The sequence below is a fragment of the Panulirus ornatus genome, chromosome 3 (genome assembly GCF_036320965.1).
Source record: "Panulirus ornatus isolate Po-2019 chromosome 3, ASM3632096v1, whole genome shotgun sequence".
In the NCBI taxonomy this organism is placed as follows: domain Eukaryota; kingdom Metazoa; phylum Arthropoda; class Malacostraca; order Decapoda; family Palinuridae; genus Panulirus; species Panulirus ornatus.
Window position 1 is genome coordinate 46,774,513 of NC_092226.1, and position 21,511 is coordinate 46,796,023.

Genomic DNA, 21,511 nt, shown 5'->3' on the forward strand with positions numbered 1-21,511 from the left:
TTCCAAGTACCAAGTCTATGCTTAACTGTTTTGATGATGCTGTTTTCCACTGACTGGTGAATTATTCTACATGTTAATATTCCTGTTGAAGTAAAATACTTTGCCTAATTCCAGTTATAACGAGTAATATCAGACAAAACTATCTTTAAGCAGCTCTATAGACCGAGATTAGTGAAGCCTTTTATAATTTTCAACATTTGTTTTACATCACCTCTTAACTCTTCCGTTCTCATAGGATTTGTTTTCAGGCTGGGAGTCATCGTTAAAGCTACGACGTTGTGTCTATTGTAGTTTAATTTCCCAGCTTAGTACTCTTCGCGAATATAGATGTCACAATGCAGCCCATTACCAATATCATCAATGAGAAAGAGAACCGGTCCTACCAGTTACATCTAACCATTCACAGACTTAACCATTAATAACTGCTATGTTTACAGGCCAGACAGCCTGTTTCCTAACCACTGCAGTACATTCCCATCTATACCGTGTGACTTGACTTTTGATGGTAACCTTTGCTGCGGAGGTTTATTGACTGCTTTTTGAAAATCTAAACAGATGACATAAAATGTTTCACTTTTATTATGAACATTAATTTCATAAAAGGAATCGAGCACATCTGTCAAAAGATGGGCGACTTCGTCGAGAATTATCCTGAGAAAGGTTTAAGTAGTGGTCCTCTGCAAACAATCTTCACCCGAATGATGGTTTCCATTGGTTTACTAACTACAGGCGTCAACCTAACCAGATGATAATTTCTGGGCAAAGATTCAATACCTTTTATTGATTATCTTTAATGCTGAGAGATTTAGATTTCCCTAGAACTTTTTTCGTATCAAGTGACTTCTCGAAGAGAGCAACCAAAGGTTTATGTCTCATTTTTTGCCTCTTTGTGTCCATGGATAAAACTTAGGAGCCTGCTGTGGTTTTTACTTTCGATCCATTTATTGCCGAAACCATATCTTCGTTTCACCCTTTGATAATGGAACCGGTTTTAGGACATGAAAATGTACGTTCGGAACACGAGTTGTGTGATTCGGGGCATTAGTTGAATCCCTTGGTATCCACAAACAAGTCGTCAGCTCCACCCTGACGTACGCCTCACCTCTCTTGGTCATCCAACCTGTTAAAAGCAAATATAACAAACCTGCGAGCCACGCAGTCAGAACAAGTCAACACAAACATTCAAAACCTACACAACGAAACAAATACACTTCTAATACAATCTAGTCTCACGATACTCTGTACCCTGTTACTTGCAGCGGGGCTAGACCCCATCCCACCCAAACCATTTCATATCTTCCTACCATCCCTTTAGTAGCTATAAAAAGCGTACCCCAGCTTCCTACCTCAGTCACTCCTTACAAATCTCCCAATCCTAGCACGAACAATAACACATATACACGCTACAAAAAACTTGAGCACTTAAACGGCCACCCTCCCAACGAAATCTTGATCTGCACTTCTCCATACATCCAGTCTGAAAGTGTAATGTCCACTCATGTACGAGTTCTACTAAATCTTCCACGATCTCGACACCATAAAATATCCCAACATTACAAACTCAGATTCATACCACAAAACCCCTTATACCCATAGTGCAACTTTCCCATGTTGGACACACTGAACACTTACACGTACACTGTCCTACACTCACGTCACAAAAAACATTCACCCTGTATCGTCACACATCCTGACCTGTGGTCACGTCCAGTGGACATGGCAGACTACCTGAACACTGCAGGAGGACCACAAAAGAGGATCCTTAAGAGATAAGATTTTCTGCTTCTCCACGATTTTTCCTTTCTCTTTCTTGTTCCCTTTCTCCTCGTTATACATCTAAAGGTCGTAAATCCCAAAATTTATGGGTAGTTGGAGTTGCAATTTTTTCTCGTTTTTATTGCGCGCGAAAATGTATAAATCTCTCGCTCCCTCTTCACTCCACAGTTTTTCTGTCAATAAATAAATGAAATACAAACGTTAATAGATTTGTTGACGCTCGCAATGAATTGACAGCCACTGTTCTTGCCGTCACTGTATATAATTACTTCAATTCATTTCTGTCTGGCGTAAATATTTGCGTACGTTACTACAAAGCCGTGAGTGAGGCTGTCAACAGATCAAGGGGGGAATTTGCGGCAGATGACTCCACATGCTGTATATGTTGTACACATTGTTTATCTATCGCTATAGAAAACGTGTGATTTTTTCTTCTTTTTTGTGTGTGTTATTACTGTGTGTGTGTGGATGTGCACGTGTGTGTTATTACTGTGTGTGTGGATGTGCACGTGTGCGCAATTACTATTTGTGTGTAACGAGGGAAGAGTTTTGCACTCGTTAAGGCCCGTCATTTGATCTTTCATGTATGTAACATGTCTTTGCTAACAAGTGTGTATACACACAGACCCGTATATCAAGCGTAGGTTGTATACCCATGTATCGACCAGCTGCGAGGGGAGGATGAACACTTAGGGTGGGTGAGGGTCGACTCCAGCTCCCAGGATTCGAACCCAAGCAGGCCTGACCTTCCGGTCGGTTTTTGATTCAAAGGCGGTAACACTACCATTATAAACTGATACAAATGAATCAAACAACAACAAACCATTGGGTCCTAGCGTTGCTGTTTGTAATTGTAGAAGAGAACAGAAAATAATGGATAAGTATGATGAGAGGAGAAATACATACGTATTTTTGAAAGAGAAACGCATGTTAACTTTTGATATATTCAAAAAGGTACAAATAGTCAATTGTGGATTTATAGCGAAATACTTATCCAGTCTTTTTTTTTATTTTCTTTATTTTTTTTATTTTTTATGTTTTATCCCTGGGGATAGGGGAGAAAGAATACTTCCCACGTATTCCCTGCGTGTCGTAGAAGGCGACTAAAAGGGAATGGAGCGGGGGGCTGGAAATCCTCCCCTCTCATTTTTTTTTTTTCTTTTTTTTTTTAAAGAAAGGAACAGAGAAGGGGGCCAGGTGAGGATATTCCCTCAAAGGCCCAGTCCTCTGTTCTTAACGCTACCTCGCTAATGCGGGAAATAGCGAATAGTCTGAAAGAAAAAAGACTTATCCAGTCTATCCTTAAACGTATCTGTGGTGATGTTTTTAACTTGTCTAATATGTATATCATTCATGTTAACGTTCCTCATGAACAAAAAGTATTATGCCACATTGTAGGTAAGGGATTTATGAACGAGTTGGTATCCATCACTGAGTAGACGATTCTAATCTCCTTAGATTGAGACTGTTGAAACCTTTAATGGTTGTGAATCCCTGTATTATTTCATGCAAGCGTATGTGTGTGTGTGTGTGTGTGTGTGTGTGTGTGTGTGTGTGTGTGTATGGGTGGGTGGGTGGGTGTTTGTGTGTGTGTGTGTGTGTGTGTGTGTGTGTGTGTGTGTGTGTGTGTGTGTGTGTGTGTGTTTATGGGTGTGTGTGTGTGTGTGTGTGTGTGTGTGTGTATGGGTGGGTGGATGGGTGTTTGTGTGTGTGCGTGTTTGGGTGTGCCTATTAGTAGAGTGCTTATATCTCATGATCATAAATTAATTCGAACTACTGATGCTTAATCGAGACCCTTAGATATGATCATGCGTTCATCCAATGGTGTAATTGTCGGAAGTGAGAAAAATAATGAAAAATTAGATATATTCCCCATATTCCCCTTTGAAATTATAACACTGAAGTTTCCTTCATAGACCTAATCTACTGATATTAAGACACTATAGCTCATTTTTCTATATCTAGAATGATATCTGCCCAAAGTTATGAACGGCAAACGTAAAGAGCATTGTCTGTTACTGCATACAAGTGGAGAGATCAAGGCCGAGTGAGTGGCCGCTGCGGCTGCGTTGGACGAATCCACTTAACCCTGGACACACGAGCCAGTGTGCGCCGACGTGGCCATGGGGGGGTTCGATCCTGGAACACTAGAATCATAAGCTGGTTCTCTAACCTCCCAATCCTCCAAAATCTGGTACGTATTCAGAGTTGATTTACTATAAATACTGTTGAATGTAGATCCAAATACATTTAGCAGAATTATACTTAGGCTGAGGTCATGTGAGGTAATAAATGCCATAAATTTCCCCGGCAGATATACTGTTGGTGCAGGTTCTAGTATGGCTTCATCGGCTTACAGGAATCCGAGAACAGAGAGGAATGGGCAGGAGGGAAGGGTTGCACAAGGGCAATGGATGAGCGTATCCTGAAATTGATATAGGGCAAGAGTAAAGGTTAAACAGTATCTTATACCAGTGAATAAGTTGATGTGAATGAGACAGAGGGGAATGGAGAGAGGGAGGGAGGGTAAAAGTGAATAGACCTCCTCCCTGCGGTACTCACAATGCACGATCAGCTTGGTGGTGTCGGCCAGCGGGGCGTGGTGACTCAGGGCAGGGTTGGCCCCCGTGCAGGACAGGCTCGCCCCGTCGTGATGTCGACTCGCCACGATGGTCAGCGTCGCCGTTGTGATGTTCCCTCCGTCCTCAATCTGTGGCAGAGGCCGCACTATGACCTTACTGACCCAGGACAGTAGTTTTAGGGATGTGTGTGACCTTTTAATCATAAAGAATGTAATTCTAATGACGTTCGATATTTTGGGATGGGGTTGTGATGGTGGAAATGGTGCATCTATTGTGATGCTTCGACGGAAGTCATGATGGGTTTGTGGAAAGTGTGTGTGTGTGTGTGTGTGTGGTCTTACCGGCTCTTGTTAGAGCTGTGGAGGAGGGTTAGGTGCGGAGAGGCCGTGAGATGCGTGTGTGGTCTTACCGGTTCATACTGGGGTTGTCAGGTGGTAAAAGGTGTGGCGGGGCTATAGCAGGGAGGGTGAAGCAACTGGCCCTGTGCTAATTATGTGGGTATTATGTGAGTTTACTGACCCACTGCGGGGATGTAGAGTGTACACTCGCTCGCTAAGGTGTTGAAAGAATGTTTAGCTATTATGTAGTCCTGAAGCTTTCACCACCTTACACGTAAACCTGATTAGGTTGCGTACGTTCAATAAACCATTCTTTATGATTATATTATTATTGTTAAGAGTTCACTCTTGGTATCTTAAAAACACTACTGCCGATTCCTTAAATATCATAATTACGGAACAGGCAGATGTTGAGTTTCTTAGTGTTTCGTCCTTGAACACACAATGCAATGCGGTCTTAAACATTTTGAGTAAGACAATATGACACAAAAGACGATTACATTTGACACGTGTTCTGCGATGTTGCCACATTGGCATCTGTGTTATGAGAGGTATGGATTGCTAGTGATAGTTTCTGTCGTTAGTAGTAATACAGGTTTCTTTCGCACGTTATCTATTAGTGTCTAAGACGTTACACTAAATGCAGATAAAGACGAAGGCTTTTTATAACGGGTCATCCGTGTGTGACCACACGCTGATAAAACTGTATAACGCAAATGTTGATGATGGAAATATTGTGTATTACAGAATATCAACATTGTGAGTAATTCTATCTTGACTGCCGTTCATGTTATGAAATATGAAATCCTAATACAATTTTGTCGACTTGTGACCTAAATGCGAAAAGTAGTATGGTGTTTATACAAATATGAAATAAAATGGAAATAAACGAACTGGAATGAATAATTCATGTAGCAGATGACATTTGTGTTCGCCCGTCAGTTGGTGCTAACGTGTTTTCGTTGCATTGAATAAATGTGATGATATAACCCAATTTTATCGTTCGTAAATCATGCATTAATTAGATAGACGATGATGTCTATTCATTGTAAGGTACGTAGATAATAATGGACGATCACATTTATTACATGAATATTTGGTATAACCCGTTCCTTCCTAGCTCTATGATAACTGCAGACATAAACAGAGGTGTTCCATGGTTATTGACAACTCTATGACAAAGGTAATGATGTCATTTCTGATGGTTTACGATACACGTAACAAAACTGTAAACAATAACAAACTGTCTACCTGAGCATCCGTAAATATCGACCGTTTAGTACATATGAAGATGGTCGCGTTGTGCCGATTTTCATACGTTAGGTTTGGCAAACTGTTTCTTGAGTAGTCGTATGTTACGGAACAGGAATTAATGTTTCCAACACGAAGGAAAGGGAAACTTTCATGTATTGTTCCAGGATCTATAGTTTGTAAACAATTATATTACGTAAATGTAACAACATAATCATTACAATTGCATGAAATATTCGTTTACTTTATGATGATATTCTCACTTCTGTAATCTGTTCCGTTCCTATACGGTAACTCATCCCATGACGTCCAATCTTTATTTCTCTCTGTTCGTGTAGTAATGTTTGCAAAGCTAGACAGACTGTTTTCACATAGGTATATCACAACGAACCTACTTTACATTTCGAAGGTTATCAGTATAAAGAGGAGCTATCATAGTTATTACGAAATACGCCTTCCAATCACACTTACCAACCCTGCCGAGAAAAGAGGAATCGTATTGTTTATTTTGACATTCATCTGAACTAACCCTAAAGACACTTCCTCTTTAAATTGTTTATATAACTATGCAAGAAATTTACTATCAAACATATTTCTGATTACACCAGTCCACTTGATTTGCAGTAATCGTAATGGAAGATCTGATGAAATATGAAAGTCACTCTAGTGGGTGTAATCATATCTTGGATGACCTTGAAGTAGACTAGGAAAGGTATGATAATCCATAATAGGCACCCGTGACCTAGGAGTATGCTAACACTTGTTACAATACAAGACCCTGTTGACATAAAAGTAATCTTCATTAGAAAGATACATCATAAATGACCTATAAATACGCTTGGGGAAAGTCATAATGATAAACCAACAGAGCTGCATTGGTGAATAAAATTGTACTCACAGAGTGGGTGACCTGAGGAAGGCGGGTGTGAGCGCGCCACCAGGTCAGTTGGGCGGGTGGGTGCGACCCCGCTGCCAGACACACGAGCCGCAGAGTGGTGCCGGCCGTGGCCGCAGTACCCGAGTCCAGGATCCGCACTTGCACCGGGGGAACTAAGCCAACAATATCATCCAAATCAAATATCACGTCAAAGAAGTTTACATGTGAGAAACAAATGTCGAAATCAATATTCCATCAAGAGATCGTACAAAAATAGATGGATGTTTTGATTATTGATGATACTCACGAGTAATATTTAGAGAAACGGATGCTGTGCGGGGCTGGACGATGGCCGTCTCTCGGGTATGGGAGCTTGTGGGTGTGTGGGCATGGCAGGTCAGCGTTACGCCCAGCAGCTCCCTCGTGGCTGTTATAGACAGTGTTGCCTCCGTCGTGTAAGTCCCTAGTGATATATATATATATATATATATATATATATATATATATATATATATATATATATATATAATTTTATTCATTACTTTGCTTTGTCGCTGTCTCCCGCGTTTGCGAGGTAGCGCAAGCAAACAGACGAAAGAAATGGCCCAACCCACCCCCATACACATGTATATCCATACACGTCCACACACGCAAATATACATACCCATACATCTCAATGTACACATATATATACACACACAGACACATACATATATATCCATGCACACAATTCACACTGTCTGCCTTTATTCATATATATATATATATATATATATATATATATATATATATATATATATATATATATATATATATATATATATATATATATATATATATATATACATATATATATGTATATATATATATATACATATATATATATATTTGCTTTGTCGCTGTCTCCCACATTAGCGAGGTAGCACAGGGAAACAGACGAAAGAAATGGCCCAACCCACCCACACACACATGTATATACATACACGTCCACACACGCACATATACATACCTATACATCTCAACATATGCATACATATACACACAGACATATACATATATACACATGTATATAATTCCTACTGACTGCCTTTATTCATTCCCATCACCACCCCGCCACACATGAAATAACAACCCCTTCCCCCTCTCATGTGCGCGAGGTAGCGCAAGGAAAAGAGAACAAAGGCCAAATTCGTTCACACTCAGTCTCTAGCTGTCATATATATATATATATATATATATATATATATATATATATATATATATATATATATTTTTTTTTTTTTTTAAACTATTCGCCATTTCCCGCATTAGCGAGGTAGCGTTAAGAACAGAGGACTGGGCCTTTGAGGGAATACCCTCACCTGGCCCAATTCTCTGTTCCTTCTTTTGGAAAATTGAAAAAAAAAAAACCGAGAGGGGAGGATTTCCAGCCCCCCGCTCCCTCCCCTTTTAGTCGCCTTCTACGACACGCAGGGAATACGTGGGAAGTATTCTTAATCCCCTATCCCCAGGGATATAAATATATATATATATATATATATATATATATATATATATATATATATATATATATATATATATATATATATATATATATACATATATTTTTCTTTTTTTTTTTTTTTTTTTTTGCTTTGTCGCTGTCTCCCGCGATTGCGAGGTAGCGCAAGAAAACATACGAAAGAAATGGCCCAACCCACCCCCATACACATGTATATACATACGTCCACACACGCAAATATACATACCTACACAGCTTTCCATGGTTTACCCCAGACGCTTCACATGCCCTGATTCAATCCACTGACAGCACGTCAACCCCGGTATACAACATCGATCCAATTCACCCTATTCCTTGCCCTCCTTTCACCCTCCTGCATGTTCAGGCCCCGATCACACAAAATCTTTTTCACTCCATCTTTCCACCTCCAATTTGATCTCCCACTTCTCCTCGTTCCCTCCACCTCCGACACATATATCCTCTTGGTCAATCTTTCCTCGCTCATTCTCTCCATGTGCCCAAACCATTTCAAAACACCCTCTTCTGCTCTCTCAACCACGCTCTTTTTTTTTTTCCACACATCTCTCTTACCCATACGTTACTTACTCGATCAAACCACCTCACACCACACATTGTCCTCAAACATCTCATTTCCAGCACATCCATCCTCCTGCGCACAACTCTATCCACAGCCCACGCCTCGCAACCATACAACATTGTTGGAACCGCTATTCCTTCAAACATACCCATTTTTGCTTTCCGAGATAATGTTCTCGACTTCCATACATTCTTCAAGGCTCCCAGGATTTTCGCCCCCTCCCCCACCCTATGATCCACTTCCGCTTCCATGGTTCCATCCGCTGCCAGATCCACTCCCAGATATCTAAAACACTTTACTTCCTCCAGTTTTTCTCCATTCAAACTTACCTCCCAATTGACTTGACCCTCAACCCTACTGTACTTAATAACCTTGCTCTTATTCACATTTACACTTAACTTTCTTCTTTCTCACACTTTACCAAACTCAGTCACCAGCTTCTGCAGTTTCTCACATGAGTCAGCCACCAGCGCTGTATCATCAGCGAACAACAACTGACTCACTTCCCAAGCTCTATCATATATATATATATATATATATATATATATATATATATATATATATATATATATATATATATATATATATATATATATATATATATATTAATTGGGAATACCTGGTTTAAAAAGCGAGATATACAAAAGTATACGTATGTAAGTAGGAGAGATGGGCCAGAGAGCGTTATTGGATTACGTGTTAATTGACAGGCGCGTGAAAGAGACTTTTGGATGTTAATGTGCTGAGAGGTGCAACTGGAGGGATGTCTGATCATTATCTTGTGGAGGCGAAGGTGAAGATTTGTATGGGTTTCCAGAAAAGAAGAGTGAATGTTGGGGTGAAGAGGGTGGTGAGAGTAAGTGAGCTTGGGAAGGAGACTTGTGTGAGGAAGTACCAGGAGAGACTGAGTACAGAATGGAAAAACGTGAGAACAATGGAAGTAAGGGGAGTGGGGGAGGAATGGGATGTATTTAGGGAATCAGTGATGGATTGCGCAAAAGATGCTTGTGGCATGAGAAGAGTCGGAGGTGCGTTGATTGGAAAGGGTAGTGAGTGGTGGGATGAAGAAGTAAGATTATTAGTGAAAGAGAAGAGAGAGGCATCTGGACGATTTTTGCGGGGAAAAAATGCAATTGAGTGGGAGATGTATAAAAGAAAGAGACAGGAGGTCAAGAGAAAGGTGCAAGAGGTGGAAAAGAGGGCAAATGAGAGTTGGGGTGAGAGAGTATCATTAAATTTTAGGGAGAATAAAAAGATGTTCTGGAAGGAGGTAAATAAAGTGCGTAAGACAAGGGAGTAAATGGGAACTTCAGTGAAGGGCGCAAATGGGGAGGTGATAACAAGTAGTGGTGATGTGAGAAGGAGATGGAGTGAGTATTTTGAAGGTTTGTTGAATGTGTTTGATGATAGAGTGGCAGATATAGGGTGTTTTGGTCGAGGTGGTGAGCAAAGTGAGAGGGTTAGGGAAAATGATTTGGTAAACAGAGAAGAGGTAGTAAAATCTTTGCGGAAGATGAAAGCCGGCAAGGCAGCAGGTTTGGATGGTATTGCAGTGGAATTTATTAAAAAAGGGGGTGACTGTATTATTGACTGGTTGGTAAGGTTATTTAATGTATGTATGACTCATGGTGAGGTGCCTGAGGATTGGCGGAATGCGTGCATAGTGCCATTGTACAAAGGCACAAGGGATAAGAGTGAGTGCTCAAATTATAGAGGTATAAGTTTGTTGAGTATTCCTGGTAAATTATATGGGAGGGTATTGTTTGAGAGGGTGAAGGCATGTACAGAGCATCAGATTGGGGAAGAGCAGTGTGGTTTCAGAAGTGGTAGAGGATGTGTGGATCAGGTGTTTGCTTTGAAGAATGTATGTGAGAAATACTTAGAAAAGCAAATGGATTTGTATGTAGCATTTATGGATCTGGAGAAGGCATATGATAGAGTTGATAGAGATGCTCTGTGGAAGGTATTAAGAATATATGGTGTGGGAGGCAAGTTGTTAGAAGCAGTGAAAAGTTTTTATCGAGGATGTAAGGAATTTGTACGTGTTGGAAGAGAGGAAAGTGATTGGTTCTCAGTGAATGTAGGTTTGCGGCTGGGGTGTGTGATGTCTCCATGGTTGTTTAATTTGTTTATGGATGGGGATTTAGGGAGGTGAATGCAAAAGTTTTGGAAAGAGGGGCAAGTATGAAGTCTGTTGGGGATGAGAGAGCTTGGGAAGTGAGTCAGTTGTTGTTCGCTGATGATACAGCGCTGGTGGCTGATTCATGTGAGAAACTGCAGAAGCTGGTGACTGAGTTTGGTAAAGTGTGTGAAAGAAGAAAGTTAAGAGTAAATGTGAATAAGAGCAAGGTTATTAGGTACAGTAGGGTTGAGGGTCAAGTCAATTGGGAGGTAAGTTTGAATGGAGAAAAACTGGAGGAAGTAAAGTGTTTTAGATATCTGGAAGTGGATCTGGCAGCGGATGGAACCGCGGAAGCGGAAGTGGATCATAGGGTGGGTGAGGGGGCGAAAATCCAGGGAGCCTTGAAGAATGTGTGGAAGTCGAGAACATTACCTCGGAAAGCAAAAATGGGTATGTTTGAAGGAATAGTGGTTCCAACAATGTTGTATGGTTGCGAGGCGTGGGCTATGGATAGAGTTGTGCGCAGGAGGATGGATGTGCTGGAAATGAGATATTTGAGGACAATGTGTGGTGTGAGGTGGTTTGATCGAGTAAGTAACGTAAGGGTAAGAGAGATGTGTGGAAATAAAAAGAGCGTGGTTGAGAGAGCAGAAGAGGGTGTTTTGAAATGGCTTGGGCACATGGAGAGAATGAGTGAGGAAAGATTGACCAAGAGGATATATGTGTCGGAGGTGGAGGGAACGAGGAGAAGTGGGAGACCAAATTGGAGGTGGAAAGATGGAGTGAAAAAGATTTTGTGTGATCGGGGCCTGAACATGCAGGAGGGTGAAAGGAGGGCAAGGAATAGAGTGAATTGGATCGATGTGGTATACCGGGGTTGACGTGCTGCCAGTGGATTGAATCAGGGCATGTGAAGCGTCTGGGGTAAACCATGGAAAGCTGTGTAGGTATGTATATTTGCGTGTGTGGATGTATGTATATACATGTGTATGGGGGTGGGTTGGGCCATTTCTTTCGTCTGTTTCCTTGCGCTACCTCGCAAACGCGGGAGACAGCGACAAAGCAAAAAAATAAAAAAATACATATATATATATATATATATATATATATATATATATATATATATATATATATATATATATATATATTATTCTATTTTTTTTATTATACTTTGTCGCTGTCTCCCGCGTTTGCGAGGTAGCGCAAGGAAACAGACGAAAGAAATGGCCCAACCCCTCGCATACACATGTATATACATACGTCCACACACGCAAATAAACATACCTACACAGCTTTCCTTGGTTTACCCCAGACGCTTCACATGCCCTGATTCAATCCACTGGCAGCACGTCAACCCCGGTATACCACATCGATCCAATTCACTCTATTCCTTGCCCTCCTTTCACCCTCCTGCATGTTCAGGCCCCGATCACACAAAATCTTTTTCACTCCATCTTTCCACCTCCAATTTGGTCTCCCACTTCTCCTCGTTCCCTCCACCTCCGACTCATATATCCTCTTGGTCAATCTTTCCTCACTCATTCTCTCCATGTGCCCAAACCACTTCAAAACACCCTCTTCTGCTCTCTCAACCACACTCTTTTTATTTCCACACATCTCTCTTACCCTTACGTTACTCACTCGATCAAACCACCTCACACCACACATTGTCCTCAAACATCTCATTTCCAGCACATCCATCCTCCTGCGCACAACTCTATCCATAGCCCACGCCTCGCAACCATACAACATTGTTGGAACCACTATTCCTTCAAACATACCCATTTTTGCTTTCCGAGATAATGTTCTCGACTTCCACACACACATATATATATATATATATATATATATATATATATATATATATATATATATATATATATATATTCCTTTGAGTCCACGAGGAAAATGAAACACGATAAGTTCCCAAGTGTACTTTCTTGTATAATAACATCATCAGGGGAGACACAAGAGAGAAATATAAGAGTCAGTTGATATACAACGAAGAGACGTAGCTAGTACGCCAATCGCATGTTTACCAAATGGCGACCTGGCTACATCTCTTCGTTGTGTATCAAGTGATTGTTATATTTCTTTGTCTCCCCTGATGATGTGATTATTACATGAAAGTGTACTTGGGAACTTATCGTGTTTCATTTTCCCCGTGGATTCAAAGGAATGTACTTGATTATGTACAAAATTGTGATCATATTGGAGGACCTGGGAAATGATTCTCATAAATCAAAGTCCATTTTCTTGTTTCTTATTAGAAGTGCATCCATTTTACTGTGTCAGTGGTTGAATATGAAGAGGAGAGGGACATCTACACATATACCGACAGAGGGTGACTAGAGACGCATTAAAACATTGGATACACACTGGAAATATCAGCCTTACCAGTAATGGAATCCATAGTAGCGTTGGCGGAAAGAGGGGACAAACGTCGCCCTCTCTCCCACCATGTGAGCATGGGCGAGGGACGGCCGCCCGAGCTGCGACAGGTGAGCTCCGTTCTCTGACCCTCCTCGAGAGGACCCAGAGCACCCACAACGGAGCGACCGTTCCACAGGATCACAGGAGGCCCAGGAGGAACTGCAAGAGAAATTTCATTTACAATTGAGGCCGTTTTCTACACTCGGACAAGCGTTGATGCCTCATTTTCTCCTCACTGGATCCTTTTACAATCTGCTGCATTATACCATGGAAGTTATACTCGATTTTAGTACGAATATCAAAGACTTTATATTTAGGACTTAATGATAATGGTTTGCTCTCCTAAGCGCATACATCTAGCGTGAAATTGATTTAGCGGGTCACTGCGTGTCAGAATGAGAACAGAACGGAAATAAACCATATGGAATGAATAATTACGAACAAGTGGATGTGAAACTGATGTATATTATTAGGTTGGTTGGTTGTCAGGGCCGTAGGCCTATCGTCTGCTATGGTTATAAGGTCGTCAGCGTAAAGTTATAGGTACCAGTAGAAAAAGTTTTATGCAAGATTATTTGGAGACCCTACACCCTCTCTCACTGCATGTATGACCCTTGTTTAAGATAAGAGTTAAAACTAACTATAGCATCTAGGGAAGCCCTGAACTCCTGAAGCCGATAGACATGTCAATTGCAAGGATATATCCTTTATGTGAGGGCCTTCGTGTATGCAGTGAGAGGAAGGAACTCTAAAATCAAAGGGAAAAAGCAAACGAAACATTTAGAATGAACGAATGCTTCCATCTGAATCTTGATGATATGTGTGATCAAAGTAGGTTCTTAAACATAGAACATAAAATTCATAATCTATGAATATATGATCACTGCGTTTTTCAACAGTTTGATATAATCCTTTTATGTTGAGAACTGGGTTAATATCAAGATGAAAAATTCAATGTCCAAGATAAACTATATGAGCAACATTTATTTCAAAACCAAAAGCAGTCATGTACATAATTTATATCCACTACTGAAAAAATATCATGCCATTAACGTCCACGTATTCGTAAAAATGGGAACTTAAAGCCTGTTTTTAAAAAAACCAGCAAAGGTCAAGGTTAATTAGAAAGGTGAGGCTTAGGAAGGTAAAATGCTCAGCACTCTGTCTGCTTTCGGATAAACTCATGTTGTAAGTGCCGCTGGTGGAAAAATTTATATGTACGTTTATAAGACGGAGGATACATATATATAAATATATATATATATATATATATATATATATATATATATATATATATATATATATATATATATATATATATATATATATATATATATATATATATATATATATATATATATATATATATATATATATATATATATATATATATATATATATATATATATATATATATATATATATATATATATATATATATATATAGATCATTATCTTTTATTTTCTTTTATTATACTTTGTCGTTGTCTCCTGCGTTAGTGAGGTACGCAGGAAACAGACGAAAAAATGGCCCAACCCACCCACATACACCTGTATATACATACACGTCCACACACGCAAATATACATACCTATACATCTCAACATATACATATATATATACACATACAGACATATACATATATACACATGTACATAATTCATTCTGTAGCCTCTTTTTCATTCCCGTCGCCACCCCTCCACATATGAAATGACAACCCCCTCCCCCCGCATGTGCGTGACGTACCGCCAGGAAAAGACAACAAAGGCCACATTCGTTCACACTCAGTCTCTAGCTGTCATCTGTAATGCACCGAAACCACAACTCCCTTTCAGCTTCCAGGCCCCACAAAAGTTTCCATTGTTTACCCCAGACGTTTCACATGCCCTGGTTCAATCCATTGACTCACGTCGACCCCGGTATACCAAATCGTTCCAATTCGCTCTATTCATTGTGCGCCTTTCACCCTCCTGCATGTTCAGGCCCCGATCACTTAAAATCTTTTTCACTCCATCTTTCCACCTCCAATTTGGTGTCCCACTTCTCCTCGTTCCCTCCACCTCTGACACATATATCCTCTTAGTCAACTTTTCCTCACTCATTCTCTCCATGTGACAAACCATTTCAAAACACGGTCTTCTGCTCTCTAAACCACACTTGTTTTATTACCACACACCCCTCTGACCGTTTCATTACTTATTCGATCAAACCATCTCACACCACATATTGTCCTCAAACATTTCATTTCCAGCACATCCACCCTCCTCCGAACAATTTTATCTATAGCCCACGTCTCGCAACCGTATAACATTGTTGGAACCACTATTCCATCAAACATACCCAATTTTGCTTTCCAAGATAAAGTTCTCGACTTCCACACATTTTTCAAAAATTCCAGAACTTTCGCCCCCTCCCCCACCCTATGATTCACTTCCGCTTCCATGATTCCATCCGCTGCCAAATCCACTCCCAAATATCTAAAACACTTCACTTCCTCCAGTTTTTCTCCATTCAAACTTACCTCTCAGTTGACTTGTCCCTTAACCCTACTAAACCTAATAACCTTACTCTTATTCACATTTACTCTTAGCTTTCTTCTTTCGCACACTTTACAAAACTCAGTCACAAGCTTCTGCGGTGTCTCACCCGGATCAGCCACCAGCGCTCTAACATCAGCAAACAACAACCGACTCACTTCCCAAGCTCTCTCATCCACAATAGGCTGCATACTTTCCCCTCTTTCCAAGACACTTGCATTCACCTCCCTAACAACCCCATCCATAAACACATTAAACAACCATGGAGACATCACGCACTCCAGCCGCAAACCAATATTCACTAAGAACCAATCACTTTCTTCACGTACACATGCCTTACATCCTCGATGAAAACTTTTCACTGCTTCTAACAACTTACCTCTCACACCATATATTATTAATACTTTACACAGAGCATCCCTATCAACTTTATCATATGCCTTCTCCAGATCCATAGATGTTACATACAAATCCATTTTCTTTTCTAAGTATTTCTCACATACATTCTTCAAAGCAAACGAATAATCCACACATCCTCTACCACTTCTGAAACCACACTGCTCTTCCCCAGTCTGATGCTCTGTACATGCCTTCGCCCTCTCAATCAATACCCTCTCATATAATTTCTCAGTAATACTCAACATACTTATACCTCAGTATTCTGAGCACTCTCTCTTATCACCTTTGTCTTTGTACAATGACACTATACAACCATTCCGCCAGTCCTTCCTACACTCACACATGCCTTCCATCCTCGATAAAAACATCGATATCTATCTATCTATCCATCTATCTATCTATCTACATATATATATATATATATATATATATATATATATATATATATATATATATATATATATTTTTTTTTTTTTTTTTTTTTTTTTGTCGCTGTCTCCCGCGTTTGCGAGGTAGCGCAAGAAAACAGACGAAAGAAATGGCCCAACCCACCCCCATACACATGTATATACATACGTCCACACACGCAAATATACATACCTACACAGCTTTCCATGGTTTACCCCAGACGCTTCACATGCCTTGATTCAATCCACTGACAGCGCGTCAACCCCGGTATACCACATCGCTCCAATTCACTCTATTCCTTGCCCTCCTTTCACCCTCCTGCATGTTCAGGCCCTGATCACACAAAATCTTTTTCACTCCATCTTTCCACCTCCAATTTGGTCTCCCTCTTCTCCTTGCTCCCTCCACCTCCGACACATATATCCTCTTGGTCAATCTTTCCTCACTCATCCTCTACATGTGCCCGAACCACTTCAAAACACCCTCTTCTCCTCTCTCAACCACGCTCTTTTTATTTCCACACATCTCTCTTACCCTTACGTTACTCACTCGATCAAACCACCTCACACCACACATTGTCCTCAAACATCTCATCTCCAGCACATTCATCCTCCTGCGCACAACTCTATCCATAGCCCACGCCTCGCAACCATACAACATATATATATATATATATATATATATATATATATATATATATATATATATATATATATATATATATATACAACATATATATATATATACAACATATATATATATACAACATATATATATATATATATATATATATATATATATATATATATATATATATATATATATATATATATATATATATATATATATATATATATATATATATATATATATATATATATATATATATATATATATATATATATATATATATATATGTTGTATATATAGATATATAGATATATATATAGATATATATATATATATATATATATATATATATATATATATATATATATATATATATATATATATATATATATATATATATATATATATATATATATATATATATATATATATATATATATATATATATATATATATATATATATATATATATATATATATATATATATATATATATATATATATATATATACATATATATATATATATATATATATATATATAAATGAGAGTTGGGGTGAGAGACTATCAGTAAATTTTAGGGAGAATAAAAAGATGTTCTGGAAGGAGGTAAATAGGGTGCGTAAGACAAGGGAGCAAATCGGAACTTCAGTGAAGGGCGTAAATGGGGAGGTGATAACAAGTAGTGGTGATGTGAGAGGGAGATGGAATGAGTATTTTGAAGGTTTGTTGAATGTGTCTGATGACAGAGTAGCAGATATAGGGTGTTTGGGTCGAGGTGGTGTGCAAAGTGAGAGGGTTAGGGAAAATGATTTGGTAAACAGAGAAGAGGTAGTAAAAGCTTTGCGGAAGATGAAAGCCGGCAAGGCAGCAGGTTTGGATGGTATTGCAGTGGAATTTATTAAAAAAGGGGGTGACTGTATTGTTGACTGGTTGGTAAGGTTATTTAATGTATGTATGACTCATGGTGAGGTGCCTGAGGATTGGCGGAATGCGTGCATAGTGCCATTGTACAAGGGCAAAGGGGATAAGAGTGAGTGCTCAAATTACAGAGGTATAAGTTTGTTGAGTATTCCTGGTAAATTATATGGGAGGGTATTGATTGAAAGGGTGAAGGCATGTACAGAGCATCAGATTGGGGAAGAGCAGTGTGGTTTCAGAAGTGGTAGAGGATGTGTGGATCAGGTGTTTGCTTTGAAGAATGTATGTGAGAAATACTTAGAAAAGCAAATGGATTTGTATGTAGCATTTATGGATCTGGAGAAGGCATATGATAGAGTTGATAGAGATGCTCTGTGGAAGGTATTAAGAATATATGGTGTGGGAGGCAAGTTGTTAGAAGCAGTGAAAAGTTTTTATCGAGGATGTAAGGCATGTGTACGTGTAGGAAGAGAGGAAAGTGATTGGTTCTCAGTGAATGTAGGTTTGCGGCAGGGGTGTGTGATGTCTCCATGGTTGTTTAATTTGTTTATGGATGGGGTTGTTAGGGAGGTAAATGCAAGAGTTTTGGAAAGAGGGGCAAGTATGAAGTCTGTTGGGGATGAGAGAGCTTGGGAAGTGAGACAGTTGTTGTTCGCTGATGATACAGCGCTGGTGGCGGATTCATGTGAGAAACTGCAGAAGCTGGTGACGGAGTTTGGTAAAGTGTGTGGAAGAAGAAAGTTAAGAGTAAATGTGAATAAGAGCAAGGTTATTAGGTACAGTAGGGTTGAGGGTCAAGTCAATTGGGAGGTGAGTTTGAATGGTGAAAAACTGGAGGAAGTGAAGTGTTTTAGATATCTGGGAGTGGATCTGTCAGCGGATGGAACCATGGAAGCGGAAGTGGATCATAGGGTGGGGGAGGGGGCGAAAATTTTGGGAGCCTTGAAAAATGTGTGGAAGTCGAGAACATTATCCCGGAAAGCAAAAATGGGTATGTTTGAAGGAATAGTAGTTCCAACAATGTTGTATGGTTGCGAGGCGTGGGCTATGGATAGAGTTGTGCGCAGGAGGATGGATGTGCTGGAAATGAGATGTTTGAGGACAATGTGTGGTGTGAGGTGGTTTGATCGAGTAAGTAACGTAAGGGTAAGAGAGATGTGTGGAAATAAAAAGAGCGTGGTTGAGAGAGCAGAAGAGGGTGTTTTAAAATGGTTTGGGCACATGGAGAGAATGAGTGAGGAAAGATTGACCAAGAGGATATATGTGTCGGAGGTGGAGGGAACGAGGAGAAGAGGGAGACCAAATTGGAGGTGGAAAGATGGAGTGAAAAAGATTTTGTGTGATCGGGGCCTGAACATGCAGGAGGGTGAAAGGAGGGCAAGGAATAGAGTGAATTGGAGCGATGTGGTATACAGGGGTTGACGTGCTGTCAGTGGATTGAATCAAGGCATGTGAAGCGTCCGGGGTAAACCATGGAAAGCTGTGTAGGTATGTATATTTGTGTGTGTGGACGTGTGTATGTACATGTGTATGGGGGGGGTTGGGCCATTTCTTTCGTCTGTTTCCTTCCGCTACCTCGCAAACGCGGGAGACAGCGACAAAGTATAAAAAAAAAAAAAAAAAAAAAATATATATATATATATATATATATATATATATATATATATATATATATATATATATATTACAGTTTTACGCGTGATCAAGATATTCCTATGAGTCCACGGGGAAAAATAAACAGGATAAGTTCCCAAGTGCACTTCCGTGTAATAATCACATCATCATGGGAGACACAAGAGAGAAATATAACATTCAGTTGATATACATCGAAGAGACGAAGCTAGGACGCCATTTGGTTTTGGGCAATCACATTGTCTCCCCTGATGATGTGATTATTACACGAAAGTGCACTTGGGAACTTATCGTGTCTCATTTTACACGTAGAATCATAGGAATACATATATATATATATATATATATATATATATATATATATATATATATATATATATATATATATATATATATATATGTATATATATATATATATATATATATAAAACATATATATATATATATATAATGATTCCAGTGGAATTTATTAAAAAAGGGGGTGACTGTATTGTTGACTGGTTGGTAAGGTTATTTAATGTATGTATGATTCATGGTGAGGTGCCTGAGGATTGGCGGAATGCGTGCATAGTGCCATTGTACAAAGGCACAGGGGATAAGAGTGAGTGCTCAAATTACAGAGGTATAAGTTTGTTGAGTATTCCTGGCAAATTATATGGGAGGATATTGATTGAGAGGGTGAAGGCATGTACAGAGCATCAGATTGGGGAAGAGCAGTGTGGTTTCAGAAGTGGTAGAGGATGTGTGGATCAGGTGTTTGCTTTGAAGAATGTATGTGAGAAATACTTAGAAAAGCAAATGGATTTGAATGTAGCATTTATGGATCTGGAGAAGGCATATGATAGAGTTGATAGAGATGCTCTGTGGAAGATATTAAGAATATATGGTGTGGGAGGCAAGTTGTTAGAAGCAGTGAAAAGTTTTTATCGAGGATGTAAGGCATGTGTACGTGTAGGAAGAGAGGAAAGTGATTGGTTCTCAGTGAATGTAGGTTTGCGGCAGGGGTGTGTGATGTCTCCATGGTTGTTTAATTTGTTTATGGATGGGGTTGTTAGGGAGGTGAATGCAAGAGTTTTGGAAAGAGGGGCAAGTATGAAGTCTGTTGGGGATGAGAGACCTTGGGAAGTGAGTCAGTTGTTGTTCGCTGATGATACAGCGCTGGTGGCTGATTCATGTGAGAAACTGCAGAAGCTGGTGACTGAGTTTGGTAAAGTGTGTGAAAGAAGAAAGTTAAGAGTAAATGTGAATAAGAGCAAGGTTATTAGGTACAGTAGGGTTGAAGGTCAATTCAATTGGGAGGTAAGTTTGAATGGAGAAAAACTGGAGGAAGTGAAGTGTTTTAGATATCTGGGAGTGGATCTGGCAGCGGATGGAACCATGGAAGCGGAAGTGGATCATAGGGTGGGGGAGGGGGCGAAAATTCTGGGAGCCTTGAAGAATGTGTGGAAGTCGAGAACATTATCTCGGAAAGCAAAAATGGGTATGTTTGAAGGAATAGTGGTTCCA

At 39.7% G+C, this 21,511-nt stretch overlaps 1 protein-coding gene across 1 annotated transcript in view; it reads right to left on the reverse strand.

The window, feature by feature from the left end:
* The window catches only part of LOC139762523 (uncharacterized), a 414,664-nt gene that overhangs the window by 59,771 nt on the left and 333,382 nt on the right, over positions 1-21,511 (reverse strand). The window contains exons 4-7 of the mRNA XM_071687516.1: positions 13,443-13,637; positions 7,132-7,287; positions 6,846-6,997; positions 4,339-4,486 (exon numbers count right to left, since the gene is read on the reverse strand). Of these exons, the coding sequence (XP_071543617.1) occupies positions 4,339-4,486; positions 6,846-6,997; positions 7,132-7,287; positions 13,443-13,637 (651 nt within the window). The remainder of the gene's footprint in view (positions 1-4,338; positions 4,487-6,845; positions 6,998-7,131; positions 7,288-13,442; positions 13,638-21,511) is intronic.